Source organism: Cylas formicarius, unplaced genomic scaffold, assembly GCF_029955315.1.
Source record: "Cylas formicarius isolate icCylForm1 unplaced genomic scaffold, icCylForm1.1 PGA_scaffold_4__25_contigs__length_36172078, whole genome shotgun sequence".
Classification (NCBI taxonomy): domain Eukaryota; kingdom Metazoa; phylum Arthropoda; class Insecta; order Coleoptera; family Brentidae; genus Cylas; species Cylas formicarius.
The window spans coordinates 14,768,602-14,794,690 of NW_026844334.1; the positions used below are offsets into that span (position 1 = coordinate 14,768,602).

The 26,089-nt window shown below is 35.6% G+C and overlaps 6 protein-coding genes across 12 annotated transcripts in view; 4 read left to right on the forward strand and 2 right to left on the reverse strand.

Annotated features, from left to right (window-relative positions):
• Positions 1-8,610, forward strand: part of LOC132701518 (terminal nucleotidyltransferase 5C) — a 66,684-nt gene extending 58,074 nt beyond the window's left edge. For both annotated transcript variants that reach the window (XM_060669500.1, XM_060669499.1), the window contains exons 5-6: positions 1,005-1,224; positions 5,388-8,610. In XM_060669500.1, coding sequence (XP_060525483.1) covers positions 1,005-1,224; positions 5,388-5,555 — 388 coding nt within the window. In that variant the 3' untranslated portion in view covers positions 5,556-8,610. The remainder of the gene's footprint in view (positions 1-1,004; positions 1,225-5,387) is intronic.
• Position 8,611: 1 nt separating this feature from the next.
• LOC132701519 (RING-box protein 2) lies at positions 8,612-9,508 on the reverse strand. Its single transcript, XM_060669502.1, has one exon. The coding sequence runs from the start codon at positions 9,388-9,390 to the stop codon at positions 9,061-9,063; it is 330 nt and encodes a 109-aa protein (XP_060525485.1). The 5' UTR covers positions 9,391-9,508; the 3' UTR covers positions 8,612-9,060.
• A 1,451-nt stretch (positions 9,509-10,959) lies between these two features.
• On the forward strand, positions 10,960-15,158 carry LOC132701468 (kinesin-like protein Klp61F). 2 transcript variants are annotated; one of them, XM_060669406.1, is made up of 7 exons: positions 10,960-11,125; positions 11,182-11,458; positions 12,398-12,558; positions 12,610-13,975; positions 14,028-14,288; positions 14,374-14,511; positions 14,575-15,158. In XM_060669406.1, exons 1-7 carry the CDS (start codon positions 11,061-11,063, stop codon positions 14,929-14,931), a joined length of 2,625 nt encoding a protein of 874 aa, XP_060525389.1. In that variant the 5' UTR covers positions 10,960-11,060; the 3' UTR covers positions 14,932-15,158. The 2 variants fall into 2 exon arrangements, with proteins under 2 accessions (XP_060525389.1, XP_060525390.1); XM_060669407.1 differs by lacking the exon at positions 10,960-11,125 and having other exon boundaries at positions 11,322-11,458; positions 12,411-12,558.
• A 133-nt stretch (positions 15,159-15,291) lies between these two features.
• LOC132701473 (LIM and senescent cell antigen-like-containing domain protein 1) lies at positions 15,292-18,238 on the reverse strand. 4 transcript variants are annotated; one of them, XM_060669418.1, is made up of 7 exons: positions 18,102-18,232; positions 17,948-17,994; positions 17,305-17,418; positions 16,731-17,036; positions 16,416-16,674; positions 15,753-15,894; positions 15,292-15,702 (listed from the first exon to the last, which is right to left on the reverse strand). In XM_060669418.1, exons 2-7 carry the CDS (start codon positions 17,968-17,970, stop codon positions 15,488-15,490), a joined length of 1,059 nt encoding a protein of 352 aa, XP_060525401.1. In that variant the 5' UTR covers positions 17,971-17,994; positions 18,102-18,232; the 3' UTR covers positions 15,292-15,487. The 4 variants fall into 4 exon arrangements, with proteins under 4 accessions (XP_060525401.1, XP_060525400.1, XP_060525402.1 ...); XM_060669417.1 differs by having other exon boundaries at positions 17,948-17,972; positions 18,102-18,225; XM_060669419.1 differs by lacking the exon at positions 17,948-17,994 and having other exon boundaries at positions 18,102-18,238.
• Positions 18,239-18,561: 323 nt separating this feature from the next.
• LOC132701469 (vacuolar protein sorting-associated protein 16 homolog) lies at positions 18,562-22,642 on the forward strand. Of its 2 annotated transcripts, none has more exons than XM_060669408.1 (14): positions 18,562-18,700; positions 18,753-18,945; positions 18,996-19,272; positions 19,565-19,686; positions 19,740-19,918; positions 20,233-20,485; positions 20,536-20,661; positions 20,710-20,837; positions 20,898-21,078; positions 21,131-21,265; positions 21,321-21,482; positions 21,536-21,685; positions 21,982-22,436; positions 22,498-22,642. In XM_060669408.1, exons 1-14 carry the CDS (start codon positions 18,642-18,644, stop codon positions 22,640-22,642), a joined length of 2,565 nt encoding a protein of 854 aa, XP_060525391.1. In that variant the 5' UTR covers positions 18,562-18,641. The 2 variants fall into 2 exon arrangements, with proteins under 2 accessions (XP_060525391.1, XP_060525392.1); XM_060669409.1 differs by having other exon boundaries at positions 20,329-20,485.
• Positions 22,643-23,535: 893 nt separating this feature from the next.
• On the forward strand, positions 23,536-25,568 carry LOC132701474 (adhesive plaque matrix protein-like). Its single transcript, XM_060669420.1, has 5 exons — positions 23,536-23,676; positions 24,447-24,848; positions 24,980-25,179; positions 25,236-25,379; positions 25,433-25,568. Exons 1-5 carry the CDS (start codon positions 23,670-23,672, stop codon positions 25,520-25,522), a joined length of 843 nt encoding a protein of 280 aa, XP_060525403.1. The 5' UTR covers positions 23,536-23,669; the 3' UTR covers positions 25,523-25,568.
• The last annotated feature ends 521 nt before the right edge of the window (positions 25,569-26,089 follow it).

The window sequence follows — 26,089 nt, forward strand, 5'->3', positions numbered from 1 at the left end:
GTGTTTAATAAACGAGTTACTTAAAAAGTTTAGCAAACGTAATTGCATACTATACTTTTTCAAAACAACACGAATTCATTCACTGACGACTGACTATCAGAATTGAAACGTTAAAATTCAAGCCGTGCGGTAATATCTCCGAAAACATCCGATTGCTCCCAAATGTCCGAAGTGGATCGGAAGGGAGTAGAAAATAGTATATTATGCAAAAAGTGCGGTAAACGGCATTTGACTCACGAGTGTTTAATAAACGAGTGATTTATAGTATATTATGCAGCAAGTGCGGTAAACGGCATTTGACTGACGAGTTTATTTGACACGAGCGGAGCGAGTGTTTAATAAACAAGTGATTTAAAAAGTTTACCGAACGTATTTTGTTGTGCAAAAATGTACCCGAAAACTAACGGTCGTAGAAAAAGTATAGTATACAACAAGTTCGGTAAACTTTTTTTTCACTCTCGTCTATAAAATATTTAATTACACACCGATCTGGCGTGCGGGAAGCGTCACTTTGCCACATCAGTTTCGTTTCGCACGAATCCGAACCACTTCGGACATTTCCGGGATTTTACCGCACGGATTTTTGAGCAATCGGATGTTTTCGGAGATATTTCCCACGCTTTGAATTTTGACATTAGTCAATTCATGTTGTTTTGCGAAAATGTACCCAAAAACTAACGGTCGTAGAAAAAGTATGGTATGCAACAAGTGCGGTAAACTTTTTGACTAACTGTTTATTAAAAACTTGCTCCACTGCGCTTCGCTTTTGTCAAATAAACTCGTGACTCAAATGCCGGTTACCGCATGTATTCATCTAGTGGATATTGTTTATAATAAAAAAATATTCACATATTGACCTGCGTTAGTGAGATTTATACCAAAATATAACTACGCACAACCATTCAGTGAATAATTGAGTAAATTTTTTGTGACTGGGTTAAAGTACTGATACAATATATAGATGTCAGAAACTGACGTAAGACTTTTTATTCATTTTGTTCTAGGTACATGTGCTCGCGATTCTTCATAGATTTTCCGGACATATCGCAGCAGCGCACCAAACTGGAGACGTACCTCTGGAACCACTTCGTCGAACCAGAAGAGGAGGCGTTACGTCACCAGTTCCTGCTCCGCCTCCACGACGTTGTCGAACAGTCGACGGTGTGCCTGATGGGCCACGAACGACGGCAGACCCTACACCTCATCCAGAGCTTGGCATGGCAGGTACGTTTCTGGCTTCTCAATAATTAACAGCCTAAGTGCGCCATAGCTATTACACAGAAATAAAAATACTGCATTTGATTTTTCAATGCTTCAAAAATTGTTTGGTACCCAAATGTGCAACTTTTCCCTTGCTTGCGCGAGATAGTTGATCGCTGTATATAAGAAAAGAGTTCTTTCGATGCCGATATTTATGGAATATTGTTTCGCCGAACCGCTTCTCTTCTCTTAAAGTAGACATGCAATTACGTCACATAAAATGATTCAATTATCAAGATAATTCGCTTATCCTAGAGCGGCTTTCCAATTGGGGCAATTCTCTTGCGTAGTTGAAAAAAAATTCTTTTATTAGTAAAAAGTCGTTTTAATTAGGTAATTATTTAGCACAATTGTACAAGATTACTGCGCAACAGACCAGACAATTAAGGCAACATGTGAAAAATTTAAATGTGTGAAATTGCAATATATATTATATAGCTAATAGCAGAGCCATATGTGTATTCAATTCTTTTAATGGTCCACGCAAAGATTGAAGTATCGCTCGTTGATCGTAATATATTAAAGCGAAATTAAAAGTGACGAGAGCGGATATTTTAGAGTTGCATAAGAAAAGTAATTTACTAAATAACTATTGCAGCATGAGCATGGTTCGTGACGCATCGTTTTAACATTTTTTGTTGCTAGGTCCAGATTTTACACGGTTAAACAATTAAGACGAACACGTGTCCTAATTTAATAAATAATTAACTTTAGCACAATTAACCAAGCAAATAATATAATTTGAAAATGGGTGGATTGGTCGGTAATGTTTATAGCAAACATATACAAATTTTTATTTTATCTCTACTGCTTCATATACGTGCATGATAATGCAGCGTGTCGAACAGTTTATGCAAATTCATAATACAACAAATTCGGTAAACATAATTCAACAGTAATACCACCTGACGCAGGAAAAATTCACTTTGATTCGAATTTATACCTGTATTTTCTTACCTCTCCATCTCAGGGTCGTGAAAAAGAAACGCATTAATTAATTAAATTCGTAATTTAATAGTGAGGTAAGACAATGCCTAGGCTAGCTCATTAACAACCGAGAAAAATTAATAAAGTAGAAAAGAAAAAAAATATATATACTAAACCAAAGCCAGGTTGGAAGGCGGTGAAGGGCACCTCGGTCAGTCCCGGAAGGTGGTAGGTAGGCGCCACGTGATTCGAAAAAGGTAGACTTATCAACCCGAGGTTCCAACCCGTAAAGGAAATAAACAAGTGAATCACGAACAATAATTTATTTCCTTGAACCTGGTGGTAGGTGTGAGTGTCAAATCTCACCTTCAAGTTTTGGCGGTGCAAAAGAATGTAAGACACTATAATTTAAGGCTATAAGTTCCGCAAACCGTTCTTGAAGAGAACAGGCCACTTAAGCTACCCAAACCTCAAGATGTCCCGAACGTTACACAGCTGTCTGTCACTATCCCGGGAACCAAGCCAAGATGGAATGGTGGCTCAATGAGACAGCCGCAGGTGGGCAGTCTCAGTTAACCCAGCAAAGTCCGTCCGGAAAGCCGGCTGCTCGATAGGGGAAACTCCACAACTAAACATGTACCCAAGAGACAGCATACACTGCAAGACACCAAGTCTGGTCTGGTATTCCGGTGAAAGAAGAAACCACGTGGAAGGTTTGCGGGAAACGGAGCAACAATACGTACAATACTAATTAGAAAAAAAAAAAACCCTAAAATAAAATCGGCATAAATTGAGGAACACTGATTAGGTGGCGAAATGGTTCCAAAAGGTAACTTACCTCGATTCGAGGGTTTTCTGGAAATATGGGGCAATGACAATTCTTTTCAAAATCCCTCGTTGAGGAAGATTCCCATTCCAAACTCCAAATAGATCCAAAAGTATGGGAAATCATAAATTAGTGACCAATTTACATATCCCCCTCTTATTGGGGTAGCACTACCGGCTCAAAAAGAAATCGGTCACACAAAAGAAAATCTGCCACAACCCCAAGCTTCAAAAGCTAGCGTACAAAATGCCGGACGATTCAGACAACCAGTTTTATTAAAAGGCTAAACGGGCACAAAAAATTAGAGGGAAAACGCCACTCTTGCCAACCTAGTCGACGGTACGCCGCCAGTAGAAAGAACAACTGAACTATATCTGTGGTGATGGCCGTATGGCCCGTGCCAAAGAATCGAGGTTGCGTCAACGAGATTGAATTACCCGAACGCTATCTATGGTGGCGACCGGACGGCCAGTCACAGAAAATCGAGGAAGAATAGGTTAAGAAACAAAACAATATTTACTAGGCTCGCCAAGGAATACCGAAGCAATGAAAAGCAAATGCGGTCCCTAGTCTCATAGAGTGACAGATGGTAATGGTTATGACTCCTTCTAATGCGCAACTAATACTCTGTTTTTTGCATTAGTATCTCTCAGTAAACCGGTGTCACTTAAGAGAAAACCAAGCGAACAAGGGGCCACGCACACAGCCGTTGCAGCATAAAATATTTATGGTTCGGCAACACAATCGGCCGGGGAGTACAAGTCCGAAACTAAAGGAACCGAGTCTACAAAAGAATGTGTGTTCAAATTGCAAAATCGATATGAACCTAATAAACAAGAATTTTAATTGTTAAGAAGCACTCGCCAAACAGCAAAAGGTGAAGGAAATGGACAGGACAATTAATTCTACAAGGTACTAATAAAATAAACCCGTTACTTCGCAAATGTGCCAGCACTCTCACTTTAAAAATGCTAAATTTTACCATTGAAATATGAAACCGTCACAATTTCCACAATTTTTAACAATGTAAAAAAATAATTCATCATAAACACTTAAAAGTGAAACCATTTTTCAATTTACTACTGACGGATTATGAAATGAAACGTCACATCCATTTATATCCGACGGTCTTGTTTTATTTAATTTCAAGTAACTTCTTTTTTCTACTTCCTAATATACCTAATTACGCACCGATCTAGCGTGCGGGAAGTGTCGCTTTACCACGTCAGTTTCGTTTCCCACGAATTCGAGCCACTTCGGACATTTCCGGGATTTTACCGCACGGGTTTGGTAGCAATCGGATGTTTTCGAAGATATTTCCCACGCTTTGAATTTTGACGTTTGTCAATTCTGACAGTCATTTCAGTGAATGTATTGGTGTTTTGCGAAAATGTACCCAAAAACTAACGGTCGTAGAAAAAGTATAGTATGCAACACGTTCGTTCGGTAAACTTTTTCTCACTCGTTTGTTAAACACTCGCTCCGCTCGTGTCAAATGCCGCACTTGTTGCATAATATCCTATTATCGATTCCGTGAACCGATTTAGGTAATGATACAGAAATGTTACTGGATCTACGTGAAAAGAATATACCATGGTGTTATTTACTTTGTTAAGATTTTATAAACAATTCAAAAATATTTCACTCTATAAATCAACATTCTCAGGTTTTTTAAGCTCAGGATCCATAAGCACATTCAGAGGAATCTCCAAATAAATCCCCAAGTATGCATTCATAGATTCACATGTGATATGCCCACATTGTTACGAGGATGATTCAGACAATAAATAAAATGTTGCAATGACAGCGATCGTGGAGCAGGGTGGACAACTTTAAGGTTATATCGTAAAATTCAGATAAATTGCAATGATACACACCTCGAATCGTTCCTAAATTAGGACCATACTAAATTGCATGCAATAGAAAGACGAGTTTGGTTAGCTACATACATAATTATACAAATTGGCACATAATTCAAATATAAATTTACAATACAACTTCGTTTGTAATTTTTTGTTATCATGTTCCGAGTAGTAGGAACCATAGCCTTGGAGTGGAGAAAAATAATTAGGGGCTCTACGGTGTTTTCTAGTTTGCCCAAGTTGCATCCGGGTAATAGATATTTCTGGTTTTGCATCGAAACTGTCCAACTGCTCTTAAATATCGTCGTTGCCTTTCTCTATTAAAAGTGATTTTCTGTTTTGAGCTTCCAATACTGCGCCAATGCAATACGGCTGAGACTACAGTTTTACAGTTCTATAATGATTTATAACTCTCGCATCAAGAAATAGCACATAGAAAATATATTTAAACTTGGACATATCGAAGTATAAATTTGAATATGGTTTAAGAACGCATTTCTTATATATTACAGGTACTCTATCAAGACCAGCAACAACGAATGCTGGCTCAACCTCAAGCAACTGCAGCCCCACCGCTGGTGATTGCCAACGGGGTAGTGTACGCCCCGTTGGCGGCCGTACCTCCCGGATGCACCTATTGCACGTGCACATCGACATGGATGCAATGTTGCAGCACGTGACCGCAAGTGGTCACTTTTGACGCGTCATCTCTGTCCCATCATTTTTACGATAACACAGTCATCTACGACTAAAGTTGGATCATACTTGCGCGTGTAATTGAGTCGGTCGGGCGTACCGCCCTTCTGTTTTTTGTCTTGCAAATCCGCGTGACTCTAAGCTTAATGGAATTCAGCAGATTAAAAATTTTTTCCAGATAATAGATTTGGCTATGGGTGACCAAGTCGTTTTGCATTTAACGGAAGAAAAAATCGCCGATTAGACTTTGTAGTTTTTCCAGCAATGTGGGCGTATAATAATAATAATAATAATAATAATCTTTAATCAATATAGTGAGGTGTTTTTTAATATGTATATCAATTAACATGGATGTTGGCGTACGTCATATAGTTATAAGATAATGTAGTGGCCGTAATGCGTTAAAAATTGATGCGTCGCAGGTGGCTATGATATTTTCGTAGAGAAGGATGTTTTGCACATGCGTCACTCCCCAGCTGACTGAACTGAACTGAGATTTCTACATATTTTGAAAAAATACTGCCGTAAAAATGCCGCATCCAAACATCGACGATCTGATGTTGTTTGTTGAAAGCTGCAAGGTCTACGTCAGAATTTGTCATTAGAACTGCCATTTGTTAAAAAGGAAATTTTAAATCTCGCGCATGCGCACGTTGGATTGACTTTCTCAACAAAATTTTACATAGTTGCTTTATGAGTTTCTGTACTGTCAGCATATACAGGGCGTATATAGTTCCAGTTGCTATATGATGTACGTACAATAACCATTCCTCACGTTGGGGTGGTATTTAACTTGGAAACCTGTTTTACACATGCGAAATTTTCAGGAATTAAAATGTAAAATGTCAAATGACTGAAAATTTTTCGCCAATTGAAATCGTCAAAATATTTTTCAAATTGGTTCGATGATTTAACAATTCGATAACCTAAACCGGTGGAATTTCTAGTGCGGAATAGACTTTAAGTAAATTCCATCTGTTGGGTATGTAAATGTCGATGTTGGTTGATATAAAACGATAAAAAAAAATTGTACCTACATAAAATGTAAAATATGTTTGCAGTTTCGTTCATCGATGTTTTGAATATACGCTAACTGGAAAACCCCTCTCAATGTTGCAGGCGCAACCTAAGTAGTTATAGTCACATTAACTGATAAAAAAAAGTTGATCTCAGCAGCAGCACCCGGTTTCGCTGTTAATAAAAAAATAAGTAAATAAATAAATCAGGGTAAACGCGAGGGGAAAAGAATATTTTTAAAATTCTTGCCGGTCCGACCGACTCGAAACGATGATTCTGTATTTAGTGCGATGCGTGTTTAGTAATTTTGTTTGGATCTTGTTTTGAAGCGCATTTTAATTTATACATTGAATCACATTCCGCTTTACAATCAATCTAAACGACAATGACTCAATGACTGACCTAATAAGTTAAAAAAAAAGGTTCATTCCTCAGATGATACCGGAGCAGGTGGAATTGTTGATAACGTTTTTGGGCGGGCGTTGACGTGGTTAAGTGCAGTTTGATTATTTCGATAGCTCTTCCTTGCAGCGGGAGAGTGCGCAAACGATCAAGCTGTTTTTGATCCGTCGTCGAACAGGCCCAACTATATAAAGGCAACAATTCTATAACAGTAGGCTCTCTATGACGTATGGTCGCAGCCTTACTTCGTGTTTTGTACATTATTCGAAAACCAGACGGCGAATGACCGCGCATGTATTTTTATAAACTTGATAATGAGGCTGATGTAAAACAAAAATGACCTTTTTATCTTAATGTTTCATAATGGAAATTTTTTATTGGTGTGTGGCTGTGAACACAGATAATCCAATTGGTTGTGTACTATGAGATTTTAATCTGCTATTGTAATAATGTTCGCTCTACGTTATGTGCCGGGAGCGGACGATAGAGGTACGGTGTGTGTAAATGGTTTAACTTCTAGTATTTGTGTGTAACTGTAAGCCTTATTTTCTTAAAACTACATCGCAACTGAACAACCCACAGTAGTTTTAACGGTTTCAGACGCGATCTTGCAGAGTGACCAAAATGAAATGTAGTTTTTGAGTAATAGCGTAGCAAATGGTTAACCCAGTATATGGAAAAAATCCCACAGGCCAGAAAGCACTAGCGACATGCAACAAAACAAACTGTCACTTAGCTCACAAAACTTAGTTCTCCGCAAATGCCATCAATTTTGATACATTTGGCAAGTGTAATTGATTGAAACAAAAATGAAAGAAAATTTTAATTCCATAAAATGGGTGGTTTTTGTTTCAATTAAATTGACTGTGGTTCAATTAAATTTTAGCTATGTTTTAGAGACAAGACATTTGATCTTGATTCTAGGTACTTCAGTTGAACCGACTGCAGGTGTTTTGTAATCCACCTCAGTATTGTCTAGACATCCAACGAGACAGTTCCAAGTTCAAATTTGAGAATCATTTGCCAATTCAACTTCTTAACCAGTAATAATTCTAAAATCATAGTGCCATATACAATAAGATATGCGCTTTGAATAACAAAATGAGCATGTACTTTATATTGAATGTTTGAGCTTGGAACATTTATTTTTTTATAGCTAATATCAAGTGGTACCTACTCGTCCTTAAGTCTATGAAACAGTTTTAATCATTTAGATTAGAATGTAGGTCATAAGGGCCAAAAACGAATAACATAATCAAACCACTAGCAAATCAAAATTTAAGGGATATTTATAAAGTAATTGTACAGACTGGTTATGTGACCTCTGAATTATGCCTAGAAGTACTTACATACTTATATGCGATGACAGGTCTGTTACAACCTTGCTCAGATGTTCAGACAAATTTGAGTGTTTTTGGGCAATCTAATAAATATATGTTATATATTAGTATGATTCACCACTAAGTTATATATGATATAAATTAATCATTAAAATGAAGATTAAAATGTCTATATTTTAAATGAAATACGTATATGTATGTTATAAAGGGGCTTGATCTGTATATTTTTATTGTTCCATAAGCCTCGATTAAGAGTATATATAAAAATGTCAAAACACAAAACTTTCTGTACTTTTTTTGTCTACCCCACATCCTATTTTCACTTTTTATTCTAAATAAAGAGTTTTATACATATTTTTGGAAACAACTGCAAGAATTCGTGAATATTTTCTGTCACAGAAGTTCGAAATATTGCAAACAAGTTATAACGTACAAATGATGCTCCAAGACATAGTCACCTAAGGTAATGTTTTGAGTTCTACAGTCTAAATCTAGTAAATAGGAAAAAAATTCTGTACGAATATTAGTTTAAACAGCATATTTGGAACAACTAACATCTGTCCTGGCATCACTCTTAGTAAAACATCAAGCTTAAGAACATAAATAAGCTTTGTAAATCTGTTAAAATGGAATATACAAGACGCATTGAAATGGTTATTCTCTTCAGTTTCAGGACAGCTGATCATATCAATTAAAAGATTTTAACAGTTACTCCAATTGAAATTTAAGTTTATTTTCCCATCCGTTGTATGGACCACTCCTGCTGACACAATGGACACCTGTTATTTTGTTTCACCCACAAAGACATACAGCAGTAATGAAATGAATGATTGCATTCTCCCCAAACCACTACACAGTCTTGCTTGCCATAGGAATCTTTCTTGCTTTCTGCTTGGCATCTAAGACAAGCATCCATAACCTGCACTCTGCAAATCGCACAAGTGTCGCACTCGACGTCCCAGCTCCACATCGCTACTGCATTCCATTTCTTTAGTGTGAACATTTTCTCGGGCTTATTATTCTCATTATCCATACGGTCGTTATCGTTTTCATCAGCCATTTCATTAATTTGATTTTTGGCATACACTTAGTTTTCAATGGCTTTATGCATTACATAATAATATGAAGAACTAAAATCAAACTTGATCTTTCAAAGTTGTTGATGCACCTTGAACCAGAGAAAAGCTGCTTTTTCTCTGCTTAAACAATACCACAGAATACTAGAGTTACTGTTAGTAAGTAACTAAAATTTTTCTCGCTAGGAAAATTTTATAATATCTATTCCTCAACAAGCTTTCTAGGGGCTACTTGGTTTCTGACAGATTGTCCAGAAGTTGAACCACCAAAAAATTACAGCTTGAAATACAACACAACAGGCAATTTTTATTACTAGATTAAACGAACTTACCTGTGAAGCTCCATCCTAATTACAATACTAATTTTGTCTTAATTTATCACTTATGGAAAATAAGTTATATCGCTTCTGGCGAACTATGCTCTTTTGTATTAAAGAATAAAGAAGAGGAGCTTGTGCCTCACTTCTACTTCTAGTGGCGGTACTTCTCATTATTCGTTTCTCGCGCATAAAATCTACGTGTCTTTCCACGATAAAGTAAAAAATTTAAATATCGATTCTTTAGCAGTTTCTGCTCAGCTTTGTCATTAATTTTGAAATTTCAAGTTTTTAAAAGGGTATATTCAGAACAAAACTCGGAAAAAGAAAGTACCACCTAAACGGGACAGGAATTTGATCTTCAACTTTTTAGGGAATAAAATAAATGGCAAATTTCATTATTGAATTTGTTCAAAAAATGGATGCGCTAATGGCATTATTCTGTGCTCGAAGACTCCAAAAAATACAAAGCAAAGCACAGGAAACTGTTACAGGATCCATATTTAGAAAATATTGTTTATCCTGAGACACGTAAATCGTACGCGCGAGAAACGAATAATGAGAAGTTAGCTCTAGAAGCAGAAGTGAGGTACCAGCTAAAGTCAAGTCAATTATGCGTTTCACAAAAAATGTTGGGCGCGACTGCTAGGATCATTTGCCCATTGCCGACTTCCGTCGAGGATTTTCGCTTCTGGTCAATTGACCACCACGTACAAAGAAACGGACCATCCGGGCCCATCCGGCCTCCATACCGGCGTGAACGGAGAAAAACGACAGGGCCGGCGACGATTATCACTTTAAGACGTGCACTGAACACTCAAAACACTAAATCCACACCGTGGAAACCGATATCAAACTTTTTGGGACGAATACATGGGATTCTGTCGGGAGCGAACGGAGGTTAAACCGCCGCGTGCAATGCTCCACCACAGAATCCGAGGCACCAGCTCCTGTTCTTTCTTCTTTAAAACACTTGAGCATAGTTCGGCAGAAGCGATACTTCCCAGTTTCTACAAGTGATATCATAGGACAAGACAACGTATCTGTTAAAAATACTTACAGGAATTGCAGCGTATCCACTGGGCTTTTAAACTGACCACTATAATCACATAATCATGATTATCAGATTCAAAATTGTCTACAATTGGCGAATGATCACCGTATTGTCAGCATCCTGTAATCACGAAGAAGAAGAAGATGTGGCGTTATTATCATTTGAACAATGGCTGGAGGTTTTGTTATGCTTACTGTGTTCTAAGTTTTTAAATTGTAACCGTTTAGTTGTTAAAAGTTATTCATTTAAAGTAAAGATTGTATTGCATTTTGCATATTGTAAAATGTCACTTCCCTTAAAAAAAAAGGTGTGTCCGTCTCAAAATATAAAAGTTGTAGTTCGAGTGAGGTACATTAAAGTTATATATATTTTTAAAATATAATCTTTCTTTGCATCATTTGTAGACCTTTAAGCCATATTGAAAACGGAACAGGGGCAAAAACTAATGTGAATTGCGTGTCTTCTAAGGAAATCCATACAAAAGAAAAGAAATACCATTTTGATAAAGTATTCCCACCAGATAGCGCTCAAATAGACATTTATTCTTATGTGGTTTCTCCAATGATAACTGATGTTATTGCGGGTTATAACTGTACAGTTTTTGCGTACGGACAGACAGGTACTGGTAAAACGCATACAATGATTGGTGTAGACCCCTGCTCAACTGTTCATTGGAAAGAAGTAAGTTTATTATGAAGGTATTTCATTTGATTGTGCCTCATAGTTTAATTTGATTCAATTACATGGGAGCCATTTCACTTTTACTTAGTATCTGAGGAAGAAATTTTGGCATGTATCAATACTATTAAAGATATTGTTGGAGTGGTCAAGATTACTATAAGAATATTAAAACTTTTACCCGATTGTTTAAAACTACTAGTTAATATTAATATATACAAATGTATCTCTACAATCTGGTTCATTTCCAACCACCCCTTACCCAAAGTTCTTTCTATTCTTTTCCTGCTGCCTCAAAAATACTTGAAAAGTTGCTAAAATGTCAAATTATGCAATTTCTCTCATTGGCCAACATAACACCGAAATGGCAGTCAGGCTGCATATGCAATTACAACTATGCTAGAGTTCTCTTCAGGATTACCAGTGATAATGCCCATGTTTTCAATTACATTGTCCTTCTGTTTTAATAGATATGAGTAAATATTTTTGTAAGTTTAGATATGGATCTTCCTTTATCACCAATTGAAAGTGTTTAGGATTGATGCAGATGACTGGTTTGAAAGTGAATTTTGAGAGAGGCGGCAAGCAGTCAAATTGGCTGGGATTCTTGGCTGAATTGCTGTAACGCAAATTTTTCTGACACCATTAATTGAATAAATGTAGATTTCCATAATATATCAGCCTGGGCTACCAAAAATTATCTTCTAATAAATGCCGTCAAAATGTATTGTTTTTAAAATTAGTATTGGCCTGTCCTTATTTAATATTGTGCTAAATAACATTAATCTTGTATGGTATGGATGAAGTCAAGAATCTGCTATTGGACATGTGAATGGAATATGTCAAAAATCGTATCACAAATTAAAACTAATTTATGTTGTAGTGGTAACTTTTGATGTAATAAAGAATATATTATTTATTTTGTAAATATTTCTATTTTAGGATGAACTTGCAGGTTGCATTCCCAGAGCAGCTGCTCATATCTTCACGGAACTAGCCTCAATGGATGTTATTCAGTATAGTGTTAGAGTGTCATTCTTAGAACTTTACAATGAAGAAGTTAGGGATTTGCTTAATGATGATGAATCTTTGGTTTCTTTAAAGTACTAAATAACAATTTTGAAAATGATTGTCTTATATTTTTAATGTTTTAGTATGTTCAACGATTCAAAAGGATCAGTCTACATTCAAGGATTAAGTGATATTGCAGTTCGTAACAGTAGTGAAATTTATGCATTACTTGTGAAAGGTACAAGTAGAAGACAAACTGCTTGTACTTTATTAAACAATCATAGCTCAAGGTCACATACAGTTTTCACTATAGCAGTTCATATAATAGAATCCAACATAACAGGAGAGGAAGTGTTAAAAACAGGCAAAATTAATCTTGTCGATCTGGCGGGAAGTGAAAATATTGCAAAATCTGGTGCCAAAGACAAGAGAGCTGTCGAATTGGGGAACATAAATAAATCACTTCTCACTTTGGGAAGAGTTATACAGTCGTTGGCAGAAAAACATAAACACATCCCCTATAGAGAGTCAAAATTAACTCGTATTCTGCAAGATAGTTTAGGGGGGCACACTAAAACATGTATTATTGCAACAATTTCACCATCTCAAAACTCATATGATGAAACTTCTAACACATTAGAATATGCTTGCCGTGTTAGAAATATTAAAAATACACCCACCATAAATGAAAAGGTTACAAAGGTCCGAATGATTAAAGACATGACTGATGAAATCGATAAACTGAAAAAAGACTTGGAAGCAGCCAGGTCTGGAGAAGGTTTTTTTATAGATAAAGAAAATTGGGAACAAATAAATCTTGAACGAGAAAGCGCATCAAATGCTATAACTTTAAAATGTCAAGTAATTGAGGACTTGAAAAATAGAATTTCTGAATTTCAAAGTGCATGTTCAATGAAAGCTGCAGAGTTTGATAAGATCATGAAAGAGTGCCGCAAACGACAAAAAATTATTGATAAAGCGAAAAAACTGCTGAAGGAAAAGAATAAAGACCTTAAGGAAAAACAGTATGTGTCAGAGTATTATGAAAAGGTTGCAATCGAAAGGGAAACGCAAGCCAACGATCTCTTGAAAACCATCCAACATTTGTCAGATAATCAAACCACTTTACAACAGAAACTTGAGAAACAGTATTATAATAACTACAGTAATGAACAGATAGTGAAACAAAAAACTAAAAATCTAACACTTAACTTGACAGCAATTAAAGAGGAAGAAGATTACTTGAAATTTAGGTTGACCGATTTTGCGAATACTTTAAGAGAACTGGAACATTTGCAAGAAATTACAGCAAATGCAATATCACAAAAAATATGTTGGGAAAATGATACAGCGCCGTCCCTGTTGGTAAATTTGGATGAGTATGACAATATTGGTGAACAAATTATAGAACAATCAAATTTTTTAACTGATACAGTAGAAAGTAGTGTTGAAAAAGTACTTCTTAGTATAGGATCAATTAAGGATAAATCTAAGAAACTTCTAGAGCAAGTGAGTTTATCTTAGGCAATAAGTCTTTATTGATTAATGGATTTCATTCTAGTTTAATTCCTATGAAATGAAAGAATCACAGGAATCTGAAAGCATGATTCAACAGTTGCAAACTGTAAAATCTTCTTTGCTACACGAAAGGGACCAGCATCTTACTGAATTAAGAATACAAAAGATTATTACTGACATTATTCAGAGTAAAATCAATGACATAGATTCTCTGTTGGACAAAGTTGACTGCAGCATCACACAGACATCGCCAGTTGACATATTGGATCAAAAAGCGTCTCAATTTAAACAGGATATATTGGAAGTAGGTATACACTTTCTTCAGGAAATGATATGTAACTCTTGTGTAGTAATGTAGTTTAATTGATTTTTCTTAATTAAGTATATAGTTTCAGGAAAGATTTACTGCTCTGGAGGAAAATCTCGCTTGTCTAAAACTGGAATTAGAAGATAGTAAATTGTGTATAAATGAATTGCAACAACAGATGCTACCAAAAATACAATATTTAAAGCACCAAGTTGTAGAGGTAAATTTTACAAAGATAACGTGCAGAAAGTGCATTATTTGTTTTTAATTGCTATCTTCTTAGCAAGTTGATGACCTCAAAGGAATCTTAACCGACCTCAGCAACAATGTGAACTCTGTTATAGCTACAACAGCCACTAGTTGTAGAATACAAAAGGAAGCTATTCCGACGCATGTTGAAAAATGCTCTAGTTTTTTAGAGAACTGTGATGACATCGTCACTGACATTGTCAAAAATATTGTACCAGTGCAGAGGGCTGGTGATACTCCTAAACAATGTCATCTTGAGTATCCCAAAACCATAACAAAAGGGGCACTACCTAGAGAAGTACTTCTAAATAAATTTAAGGATGAATTTGATGATGTAGAAAATCCTTCATTTAATTTGGACTGTTCTACTGATTCCTTGTCGAATTTCTAGGCATTCTCTTAAGCTTTTTGTCAATATATTGTATAAATTTGCCAAAGTAAACCTGTCCCCATATTTTCATACATATTTATGATGGTTCAAAATGTGCAATTATTGGAATAATCTAAAAAAAAAATGCAGTATAGTGCATTGCTTTTAAAAATTCCTGTATTTCTTTTAAAAGCCCAATTAGTTGACCAAATGTGTACAAGACAACTTGGTCTCTGGAGCTCAAACATTGGTGGTCAACCCAATATTTATTTTTTGTGTAAATCATATTGCGAGTGTTGAGATGTTGGCCCATTTCATCATCTCAGTAGATGTTAACTTGAGATTCCTATACCTAACAAACTCAATAACAAATAACCTCAATTCCAAAAAATTAATAATTTTTAATTTGTTACACATAGACAATTACACATTCGTTAATTAAATACATAGCCAGCCAGAAATAGTTTTTAATAATTATTTTTAAAAATAACAGCGGCGATTAGAAATTTTAATACAATTTAATTTAAAAAAAAAATCAAAAATTTGTTAACTTCCAAGAACTGTAATAAATACTTTCTTATTTATTATCAGATGGAGTAAGCGCTCTTCGTGGTGTTGCCTCGTGTTGTCTCCTCAAGCGTCTACGAAGTTCGTTTGGGAACTTTTCATAACACTTCTTACAAACCGGCTTCAAATCGCACTCATAGAATTTGGTCTTTTGGTTCATTTTCTGGTCGCAAATCGAGCAGGCAAAATGATGGACGCACCACGCCTTATTCAAAGCAGTGAAAACTGCAATGAAGATTTTTAGATTCTGATATTTGTTATTGTAAGAAACATACCGTCACTGGAAATAACTTGATTGCACAAATGACAGAGATTGCCGAAGAGTTGGTGGTAGTGAGTCTCGCAGTAGGCCAACCCTTTTTTTTCATAATGCCGATGACCGAAAAATGGTTTTTCGCATTTTGCACAGACAAAATGCTAAAAGGAATATTAAATGTTCTATAAATAGAGCAAAATTCTTATATCAGTCTCTTTTAATAATGGCCGCTGACTGATCAATTGAGCAAATAGTTTGAATCAATTGTATAGTTGAACCCATATAGCTACCAGAGATATAGAGGCCCTACGTATGCCAATGATACAAGAACTTATGAACTATGATTTTTTTTTTGAGAATGTCCATTTAACATGCGCACGCGCGAGATTTAAAATCTAACCAATGACCTTGCGGCATTCGATAACCAACATAGCCACTAACAGATCATCAATAAGTTTGGACGCGTTTGCAGCAGTATTTTCTCAAAAAATGCAGCATTAAAAATTGTTGACGACGTCTCATATAAAAACGAGATTTTAAATCTCGCTCATACGTTAAATGAAACTTGACCACTGACAGTTCGTCAGTTAGACAGTTTTCAGTTTGGATGTGGAATTTTTGGGCAATATTTTGTCAAAATATGAAAAGGTAAAGGCCGCTATACTCCAAGGAGCTAACTAACCTCAACATGCCAATGCTTGCCCAATGCTGTTACGACTCTCTCCTCAATGGGACGTCTGCAAGCTCCGCAAATTGGCACGCCCATTTTGTCGTGACAGCGCAAACAATAGAGCTCATTTGTGTCGTTTTTTGCCAATCCCGGCCTATTGCGCACTTCGCGAGCGTTCTCATCTAATTCTATGCCACAAGCGGTACAGTTGAAATGGTATGGATGGTAAACCTCCCCGCGGAATCTCAATGGCTGACCATCTATCATTGCACTTAAAACCGGAACATTATTTAATAAAATATCTCTTCGTAAAAGCGAAGACCTTACTGGCATTTGTGGCAAATGTATTTTCCAAGCCCTCTAGCTTTTACTTTTGCATTGCAATCATGACACAACGCTCTACCTCCGTTTTTAATAAATCCTCTGTCAGCCAGCTCCGTATTGCACATCTCGCATGTAAAGCAAGTTGCGTGCCATGACGCATTCATTGCTTTAATTACTCGGCCGATAATAAATGTGCCGCATTTTTGGCAGCAGGGAGCAAACAATACATGAAAGTCGTGTTCACAGTACTTTCTACCATCAAATTCATAGAACACGCCGTCTGCAAATTCTCTAAAGCACTGTGCGCATCTATATAGGGAAAATATTAGCATTATCTTACACCTACGACGACGAAAAAAGGCCACAAAGTACTCAAAATAGCCAGCATAAAAGTTTCATTCAGATAGAATTTTTAAATGAAAATCAACTTGTCTCCTCATTCTTTTAGTAATAGAATGTGTTGTATATGAATGTGGTCTAGACTAAATAATTTATTTCATTATGTTTTAAAAAGCTAACTTTTATTATTAAATATATTAATATTATATACTTTCAACAAACTTTCTCAAAAACTTACACAAAACACTGTTGATGGAACAGCTGACCTGTACAATTGACAATCTTCTCTTGCAATTCAAAACCATCCCCACACTTAAAGCACACCATGTTTTCGCGGGACATATTGGTAATCCTAAGAAAGAACATCCAGTAAACAAATTTTAAACAGTTTTTCTAACACACACAATGAAATCTGCTTCATAGACTTGTTAGTGTTCTGTACAATGTCCAAAGAGACATTATCATAGTCTTCAAATTTATGGTAAGTAGTTTTAAGTAAGTCCCGAGAGGCCCTCCTTTGCGCTAAACCACTATTATCAATAGATCCCAAAATAGGTATTGTTGGGGATGAATCTTTGCTCTTAAGCATTTTGAAATGAGTTTTAGACCGAGGTTGTACTGAATTTAGCTTTCAAATAATGGCAAACCAATCGAAACCATTTTGTTATCAGTCTTATCAGTGTACCTATTATATTTAGTGTATTTATTCAATGATATGAGATAAACAAAACCTTCAAACAATTGCATTCTGTAAAATATGTTAAGATATCAATGAACATTCTTGTGAGGTAAGTTAGTAATTATTAGTACCATAAACAAATTTCAATATAATGGTAAACTAATAATAAATTAGTTTTTTAGGCTAGGCATTCCATGCTTACCCAGGCATAGGTGTCGGCGACATAACTGTCGAAAAGAAAAAGATGCTCTGAATTATAGAAAATATAAAGGAAATTAAGATTCTTCAAAACCAACGGTTATAAAAATCGATGCATTTTACATAGCACGGAAATTTTCAATAATCCGTCCCCTTACCTAATGTTTAGTACTGCTTGCCAAATAAATTAATAGAACATACAACGCCCTGACCAGCTTTATGGAATATCCTTAAAAGGAAATTTGCGGATAAATAAGAGAAACGTCATTTCAAGATGACGGCATGTTCCACAGCACATGACCCAACATTTACATTGGTATTGGATGGTTAAAAGTAGAAAGGCACCTGTCATTCGATAAAAATAGACTGTGTTCAACGCAAATTGATAGAACACTGTGGTACATGAGGATTAAACCCAGAATTAAGAAAATTAAGTCAGTTTTTATTTTTTTGTTACTTGCCTGAAAGGTTCTTGCACATTTGCCTCAATGATGGAAAAAAGAAGGAAAATTTCAAATCTGTCTGTTTACACTAGCTAAATGATCCCAGCAACTTGGCCCTCCAGAAAGAAAGAAAGAAGAAGTTAATTTGGTTATGTGTTATTTTGACAGTAGATAAATAAAAAGAAGTAAAATTTAAAATATTTAATTTGTATGTAATTTGTGGGCTAGTTTGTCTACTAACGAAGTTTCAGCACCATGTCGGCTGCTATGATAACTGCTGACTGGTTTCTTCTTGGACGTGATTTGTATTATAGGTAATCAAATAAAATTTCGGTTCTATTTATTTAACCTTATCTCTATTAACAGAAAATTTGAAATATACTCTATGGAATGGCCTCAAGAAATCAAATTGGAAAATTTTATTGTATCGTCTGCCCCTTATGGGGGGCCGATGGCCATTCGAAGGGATGATCAAAAATTTGTCAAAATTCAGGGCGGAGTTGGTCAGCCTGTGATATATATATTTTCAGCCTCAGGAAAGACCATTACATCATTTAAGGTACTAATAATGATAGCATGTTCATATTTTCATAATTTTGTTTTCTGTAGTGGAGTCTAAAGCCCATAGTTCATATGGGATGGTCAAATGATGAAAAACTCATATGTATCCAGGAAGATGGAAATATAGTTATCTATGATATGTTTGGAAAACTTGAGCACAAATTCAATATATTTCAGAAATTACAAGATACCAAAGTCATTGCAGCAACAATTTTTACCAACCCACGGAATGTGACTGGAGTTGCTGTATTGACCTCAAATTTTAAGGTTTTCCTGATCAATAGTATAAAAGATATTAAAACTAGACAACTGAGTGATATTACAAGTATGTTTAAACCATTAATTTTATAATTACCAAAATGTCCACAAGGAACTGTTAGTAAATTAAAGATTAATCCAAGCAAAAGTTGCACATACCTGCCCAAATTTTTAGTTTCTTGGCATAGTAAGCCCTGTGATACAGCACAAAAAAAATAGTGTTGATAATCATTTTGCTTCTTTCTGACTTTTTTAAAATAAATTAATTAGCATTTTAATTTTTTATAGCAATTTTTCGCATCCTACTATTGTTTTTTATTTATATCTAACTGATTGGGAATTATGTGATTTTATTTTAGAATCAAACATTCCACCAACTTGTTTGGCAGTAATTTCAGAAGATTCGACAACAGAAATGTTATTAGCAAGGAACAGAGACTTGTATAGGTTAAAACAAGATGAACACCACACGAGTGCTATAGTACGAATGTAAAATTTGTTTTGTTATGTGAAAAGTGAAAAATTGGTTTCTAGTTACAGCCTGACATTTCCAACAGTTACACCAGCATTTTGGAAATGGCTGTATCTTTAAATGCCAGACACCTCTGCTTGTATACTGATTCAGGATATCTGTGGCTGGGCTCAACAGATTTAAGAAAAAAGTACTCAGAAATAGACACGGAAATTATTTCCAAACCTAAACAGCTGACATGGTAAGCTCCTATAGCCATTCTTGTGTGTTCTGTAATGTGAATTTTGTATGCATTTGCACATAGAAAACATTTAATCACCATCTAACCCAGTAAAAACTAGTTGCCTGGTGGATCTACCCATTGTTTGTAATTTGTAGTAGTTTTATTTTCATTAAAAAATAATAACTGAAACAATAGAAATATATTATATGACTGAAAATAAACTGCTTCAAGTTACTTTAGATTCTAAATGACTGTTCAAATTAAAACGACGCATCCCTTGTCCTGGAACATACCAAACATTTTTTTGTTTATTAAAAAATGAAAAATATTAGGTGTGGGAATGAGGCAGTCATTGTGTATTGGGAGAGGGATCACACAATCCTTGTGGTAGGAAAATATGGTCAAAAAATGTTATATAATTATGATAGTGCAGTTCATTTGATACCTGAGATAGATGGAGTGAGGATAGTAACTAATTCTCAGCAGGAGCTTCTGCAGAAAGTACCAGATGAAGTGCAGAAAATATTCCGTATTAATAGTACCGAGCCAGGCAGTTTTTTATTGGAAGCTTCTAAACAGTTTCAGGTAAGAATGCATCATTCCCGGTTTTCAAAATCAATCAAGTAATATTTCAGAAAGGAAGTCATAAGGCTAACGAATACATATGTTTAGTTAAACAAAATTTGGAAGAAGCAGTTAATCAGTGTTTGGATGCTGTGGGGTTTGAATTTGACACTGCAGTGCAAAAGAAACTAATCAGGGTGAGTTAAGGTATTTTCAAAAACAAAAGTAATTTCTTGTTGCTCTAGGCCGCCCAATTTGGTAAATGTTTCATAGCCAACATGAATTCTGATAGATATGTCAAAATGTGTCGCCTTCTTAGAGTTCTAAATGCTATACGTGATTCGAAAGTTGGATTGCCCTTAACTATTACCCAGTATCCTTTTTTAATAACATAGCCGAATGTAACTTCTTTAATTTCCTATACAAGCTTTAGGTTAAAGTATATGAAGCAAAGGGATAATGATGAACAAGAAGAAAACGAGTCTTTAAAGAATCTGTTAAATAGACTGATAACTCGCAACATGTATTTTTTGGCGCTTCAGGTGGCTCGTTATTTAAAAATGCCTGATAAAGATGGTTGCACCCACATTCTTGTGCACTGGGCCAAATATAAGGTAACAACCGTGATTAGGATTTCTATATTATTGTAATGTACTCAATGATTAGGTAAGCCAGCATCATGTGGAGGAAGAAGTTGTTGCCAGAGAAATAGCTGAAAAACTGGGCTCTGCACCCGGAATCTCCTACAGGCAAATTGCAGAGAAAGCTTCCGAATATGGTAAGAAAAAATTGGCTATCAAGGTTGGTTACATTTATGTTTTTTCTTAAAACGGTCATAACAAATATTTATTTCCAGTTACTGGATTATGAATCAAAACCAAGCGAGCAAGTTGAACTGCTCTTAAAATTAGGAGAAAATACACCTGCTCTGGTAAAAGCGATAGAAAGTGGTGACACGGATCTGATATACATGGTGATACTCAAATTGAGAGAAAAAATGCCGCTGGGCGATTTTAAGGCACTTAAATTTTCTAATTCAGCTAATGCTATTAAACATCAAGATTATTTCAGATGACTATTAGGAATTATCCCATCGCCCAGTCTTTGTACATCATCTACTGCAAGGAGCACAGTGCTCAGGCTTTAACCGAGATTTTTATACAAGAGGATGACTTCACAGCGCAAGCCGAAATGTTTATTTTGGAGAGTCTCGATCCAAAGGTGAGCGCTTCTTAAACGGTATTATTTTATAAGTGCCAATATTTCTCAGCGTGATTTTTAACGTAAAAAGCTACATCAAACCTGTGGTCTAAAATGCTTCATTTTTGGGATACAGGATATAAAAAGCTTTTATTTTATTTCAGAAATTATTAAGAAAAAACAAGAATAGAAACCTTGACATCCTGTATCTCAGAAATGAAACATTTTAGAGACTTTTATAGACTTTTATCTTGAAAATACTCTTCAAAGCACTTCGTGAATAATTTATGATATTTATATTTTACTGTGGATTTTAGAGAGAGCATATGAAGGACTCCTTGTTGAATTCTGCCGCGGAAGCTTACAAGAAAGGCCGGAAGGAATTGTGCGCTACTCTATGCGAGGAATCTTTAAAATTGTTACGGTTCCAAAGAGATGTGCAAGATAAGCTCAAATTGGGTGATAGGTTGGTCGGGAAATCAGTACATGAGACCTGCAAAACGCTGCTGGAATTGAAAGAGCCAAAACAGGCAGAAAAGGTCAAGAACGACTTCAAGATACCAGACAGGCGGTATTGGTGGTTGAAAATAAGCTCGTTGGCGAGTCAACAGAAGTGGGAGGAATTGGACAATTTTTCAAAGTTAAAGAAATCTCCTATAGGCTACACTCCATTTATTGATGTGTGTCTTGAACATGACAGAAAAGATGAAGCTATGAAATATTTATCAAGGGTCAGCAACGATTTGAAAGTCAAATACTGTCTTAAAATTGGGTAAGAGTGACAGATTTTGAAATGAATTCTAGAAATGTATATTTTTTGTTGCTTGTGACAGGAACTTTGAAGAAGCGGCAAATATCGCTTTCCAACTGAAGGATGTTCAAAGTCTCATTTATATCCAGTGTAAATGCCCGTCCCAGTCGCAGCTTCATCAAAAACTTTCCAATATGATTAGTCAGCTGGAAGCGAAAAATAGATAAAATGCTAATTTCAAATGTATTATTTATTTGTAGAGTATAAATTTCCAAAATAAGTTATTTTGATCAAATCCCCTAAAACACTTAAAGGATGTCTTAGTAAAAAAACAAATTTCTTAAATTGATTTTCCATATCAATTCCATAGTGCTGAAATCTTGGATTTTAGATTACTATACATCTTGAACTTCTTTTAAATTACTGCATTCTATATAATTAATTAAATATTTAACAAACTTAAATAACGCTTATATTTTTAAAACTCTAGGATAATTTTAAAAATGCAATGAAATTTATATTGATTTATATTGTGCTTTACGTCGCCATCACGTCGTTCTGACTAAATGAGTAGATATTTTAATTGGGATTCTGAGAATTGCTAAGTATGGTATTCCGGTACTCCTTAAAGAGGGTTATAGGTCAATTGGACATCACAAACGCATAATAATTTATAAAATAAATATTATTAAATAATGATAGATAAAACTCTACAATTGTTATTTAAGACATTTTGATCGGATTTGACTAGTCAATTAAGAAGTGGTCAATTGACCAGTCCCAACACTACTCTGGGATAAATCCTTAAGAAATATTTCTGCACAGCTTGAATCTTAAATTAATTAAAATTATTGTCGGGTGGAATGAATGAATTTTATTTAAAGTCTAAGGCAATTTTATTTTGAATTTCTCAAAAATCAATACCCTACAATAAAGAGGTAGATATAGAATTTTATATGAAATAACATATCAGTAAACAATTTTTTGTGTTCACAGATCGGCTGATTGTTAATAAAAAGTTTAAGACACCATTTTTTTTTTTTTTTATGATCTTTGTCCGGATTATCGCAGTCGGCGGCTATAATACTATAAATCATTTTATGTGAATGTTCGGGAACACCTCATATGTTAAACAAATAAATATGTGGTGTCATGCGACATTATTAGATCTTTGATAAGATAATTTCTCGTCAAGACCCGCATATAATTCACTTTTATCGATATTCTTAATCATTCCAAGCAAAAAAGGAAAATATGGCAGGTGAGTGATTAACAATCATGAAATTTGTCCCTACTTAACTTAATAACACGGACGGTGTTTATCGCCTTTGCTTATTAAGAACTATATAGGTCATGTATACATGTATACTTACATGCGAATATACAAAGGAAACATACAAACTATAAAATCAGATGTTATCTACAAGCGGAATCAAAATCGTTTCGTAGTCAGAGAGGGTACATTTGAAAGTTTTCTCAAATGCCAATATTTCTCAGCGTAATTTTTAAGGGAAAAAGCTACATCACACCTGTGGTCTAAAATGCTTCATTTTTGGGATATAGGATATACAAAGTAGTGCAATTTTCAAGTTTGAGACTATTAAAGAAATATATAGCTATTGTCTAAACCTCTATGTTTGTGTAAAGACCATTTGCATTGGTTAGAAACGTTTCAATTTCTTTGTAGTGGCGATATCTGATCTTTTAGAAAGGTAGTCATAATAAATTTATTAGCGAATCATATATTTAATGCTTAACTAACACCCTGTACTAATTAATGTACTGACGTTGATATGTTGTTATTCGTTCGCCTACACTTCTAGCTTATAGAAAAATCTGGAAAAACAATGGTAGCTCTTTCATGCTATTTACGTAATAATTTTGAAAATTAAGCTATTTATATATCGTCCAGATTTGTCTATCTGCTTTACACATACCGAGTTTCCCGTTCAGTCACACCCACCCGGATGAACCACAGCACACTATAACCAAAACATAATCTCCACATACACAGTTCCCATTTCCTTCCAGATGAATATGGCTTCAAGCCAAGATACCCGCCAACTGCTCCTCTTGCTTCGACGGACCCAGCATTTCATATTAAATGCGAACACACTTCCGTAAGGAGCCGCCATTGTCCCCAGTGCTACCCTTCTTGGCCACCCCCACCGGGAGGTTCCTCATATCCCCCACCTTACTACCCGCCGCCACCCTCTGGCATTCCATCTTATCCGCCATCCCATCAATACCCTCCGTCTCCCCCTAGCAGACCCCATTACCCGCCTTCTTATTCCCCTCCTCGGCACAAGTGTCCCATATGTCAGTCTGTTTTGCATGGTGGTCCGGGAAGTAACTGTAGACAGTGTCACGCTGTTGGAGTAGGCTACCCGACCGCCCCTAGCGGCGTACAGCCCCCCCGAGGCGGCACTAAAGGTAGTATTTCGTTTAGTGGTTTGTACATTTAATTTGTTGTGTCCTAACAGCTTAGTTCTACTTGGTACTTTCAAAACTGGTGTCGGTATATGTTAACTGTCAAGTCAAAGGATAGAGCAATAATGTTTTAGCTTACTACTGGGTTGATACTTTTGCGCGAGGTTCAGTCCCATCTACCGCGCTTCATGGTGGCCACGACGTAGATGGGGAGGAAATCTTCGTGGGAAGAGCGTTCCATGAAGGTGACTGGATCCCTGCCAAAGTGATTCCAGGCAGGAACGTAGCTTATGTGGCTTATGCCGGGGGCGAGCATGCGAAAGATCATTATCAGGTCTGTTGGAAAATTATTTAATTATTCAACAATTGATTCTACTGCGCGCACCTTAGGTTCTCTGCGAACAAAGATTCGATTGGATACCGAGCTCCGGTGGTCACATCCCTCCAGGTGCCGTGGAAGGTGGGAGAACATCTGATGGCGAGACCTTGTATATAGGGAGGGCGCATCACGATGGTTCTTTAACCATTGGAAAGGTTAATACGAAACCTAACTATTAAATTATTGAATTTAAGTTCTGATTTTGCAGATTCATCCGAGCCATGGGGTGTGTTACATTCCATTTGGTGGAAGGGAAATTGGCCATCATAACTATGAAATATTGGTGCTTCGATCGTAAATCTATTTCTTTAAACAGTTATTTCATGAAGTGCTGGATTACTTGAAAGTTAAATGGAAACTACAATAATTAAATTTGCTTCAGTTTGAACGTTTTTTTGCTACTAAATATTTCGTCTAAGGAGACATTGATTCAGTCAGAACATGTATTATACAAACTAGATTCTAGATTAAATAAGATACATGTTATCTAAACTTCAACAATCATGAAAACTTCCGTTACAAACAACTATAAGTACAATCGTCGTATGTAATAGAATTTCTTTGGTAAAATCATATAGCTATTTAGGCTTGTGGAATTGCCCGCCAATTTTTTTTGTGTGAATTGACCAAAATAATTTCAAAAATGGAATGAAATTTATATTTGTTTATTTATATTGTGCGTTACATCACCATCGCATCGTTCTAAAAACTAAATGAAGTGGATATTTTTATTAGGTTTCTCGGAATTGCAAAGTTTTCGCGCGGATTCTTTGATTAGGGTTATAGGTAAATTAGCGATCACAAACGCATAATAATTTATTATGAAACACATATTATTAAATAATAATAGACAACACTCTACAAT

Coding starts and splice junctions, on each gene's coding strand:
- LOC132701519 (XM_060669502.1), bottom strand. CDS start 9,390: ATGGCTGATGAAAACGATAACGACCGTATGGATAATGAGAATAATAAG.
- LOC132701468 (XM_060669406.1), top strand. CDS start 11,061: ATGTCACTTCCCTTAAAAAAAAAGGTGTGTCCGTCTCAAAATATAAAA. Junction 12,559..12,609: donor GAATCTTTGGTTTCTTTAAA/GTACTAAATAAC, acceptor TTAATGTTTTAG/TATGTTCAACGATTCAAAAG. Junction 14,289..14,373: donor TTAAACAGGATATATTGGAA/GTAGGTATACAC, acceptor TTAAGTATATAG/TTTCAGGAAAGATTTACTGC.
- LOC132701473 (XM_060669416.1), bottom strand. CDS start 17,655: ATGCTTAAGAGCAAAGATTCATCCCCAACAATACCTATTTTGGGATCT. Junction 17,037..17,304: donor TTCCATCAACAGTGTTTTGT/GTAAGTTTTTGA, acceptor TTCCCTATATAG/ATGCGCACAGTGCTTTAGAG. Junction 16,675..16,730: donor TACATTTGCCACAAATGCCA/GTAAGGTCTTCG, acceptor TCCGGTTTTAAG/TGCAATGATAGATGGTCAGC.
- LOC132701469 (XM_060669408.1), top strand. CDS start 18,642: ATGTCGGCTGCTATGATAACTGCTGACTGGTTTCTTCTTGGACGTGAT. Junction 19,273..19,564: donor ACAACTGAGTGATATTACAA/GTATGTTTAAAC, acceptor ATTTTATTTTAG/AATCAAACATTCCACCAACT. Junction 19,687..19,739: donor AACACCACACGAGTGCTATA/GTACGAATGTAA, acceptor ATTGGTTTCTAG/TTACAGCCTGACATTTCCAA.
- LOC132701474 (XM_060669420.1), top strand. Junction 25,180..25,235: donor ATGCGAAAGATCATTATCAG/GTCTGTTGGAAA, acceptor CGCGCACCTTAG/GTTCTCTGCGAACAAAGATT. Junction 25,380..25,432: donor GTTCTTTAACCATTGGAAAG/GTTAATACGAAA, acceptor CTGATTTTGCAG/ATTCATCCGAGCCATGGGGT.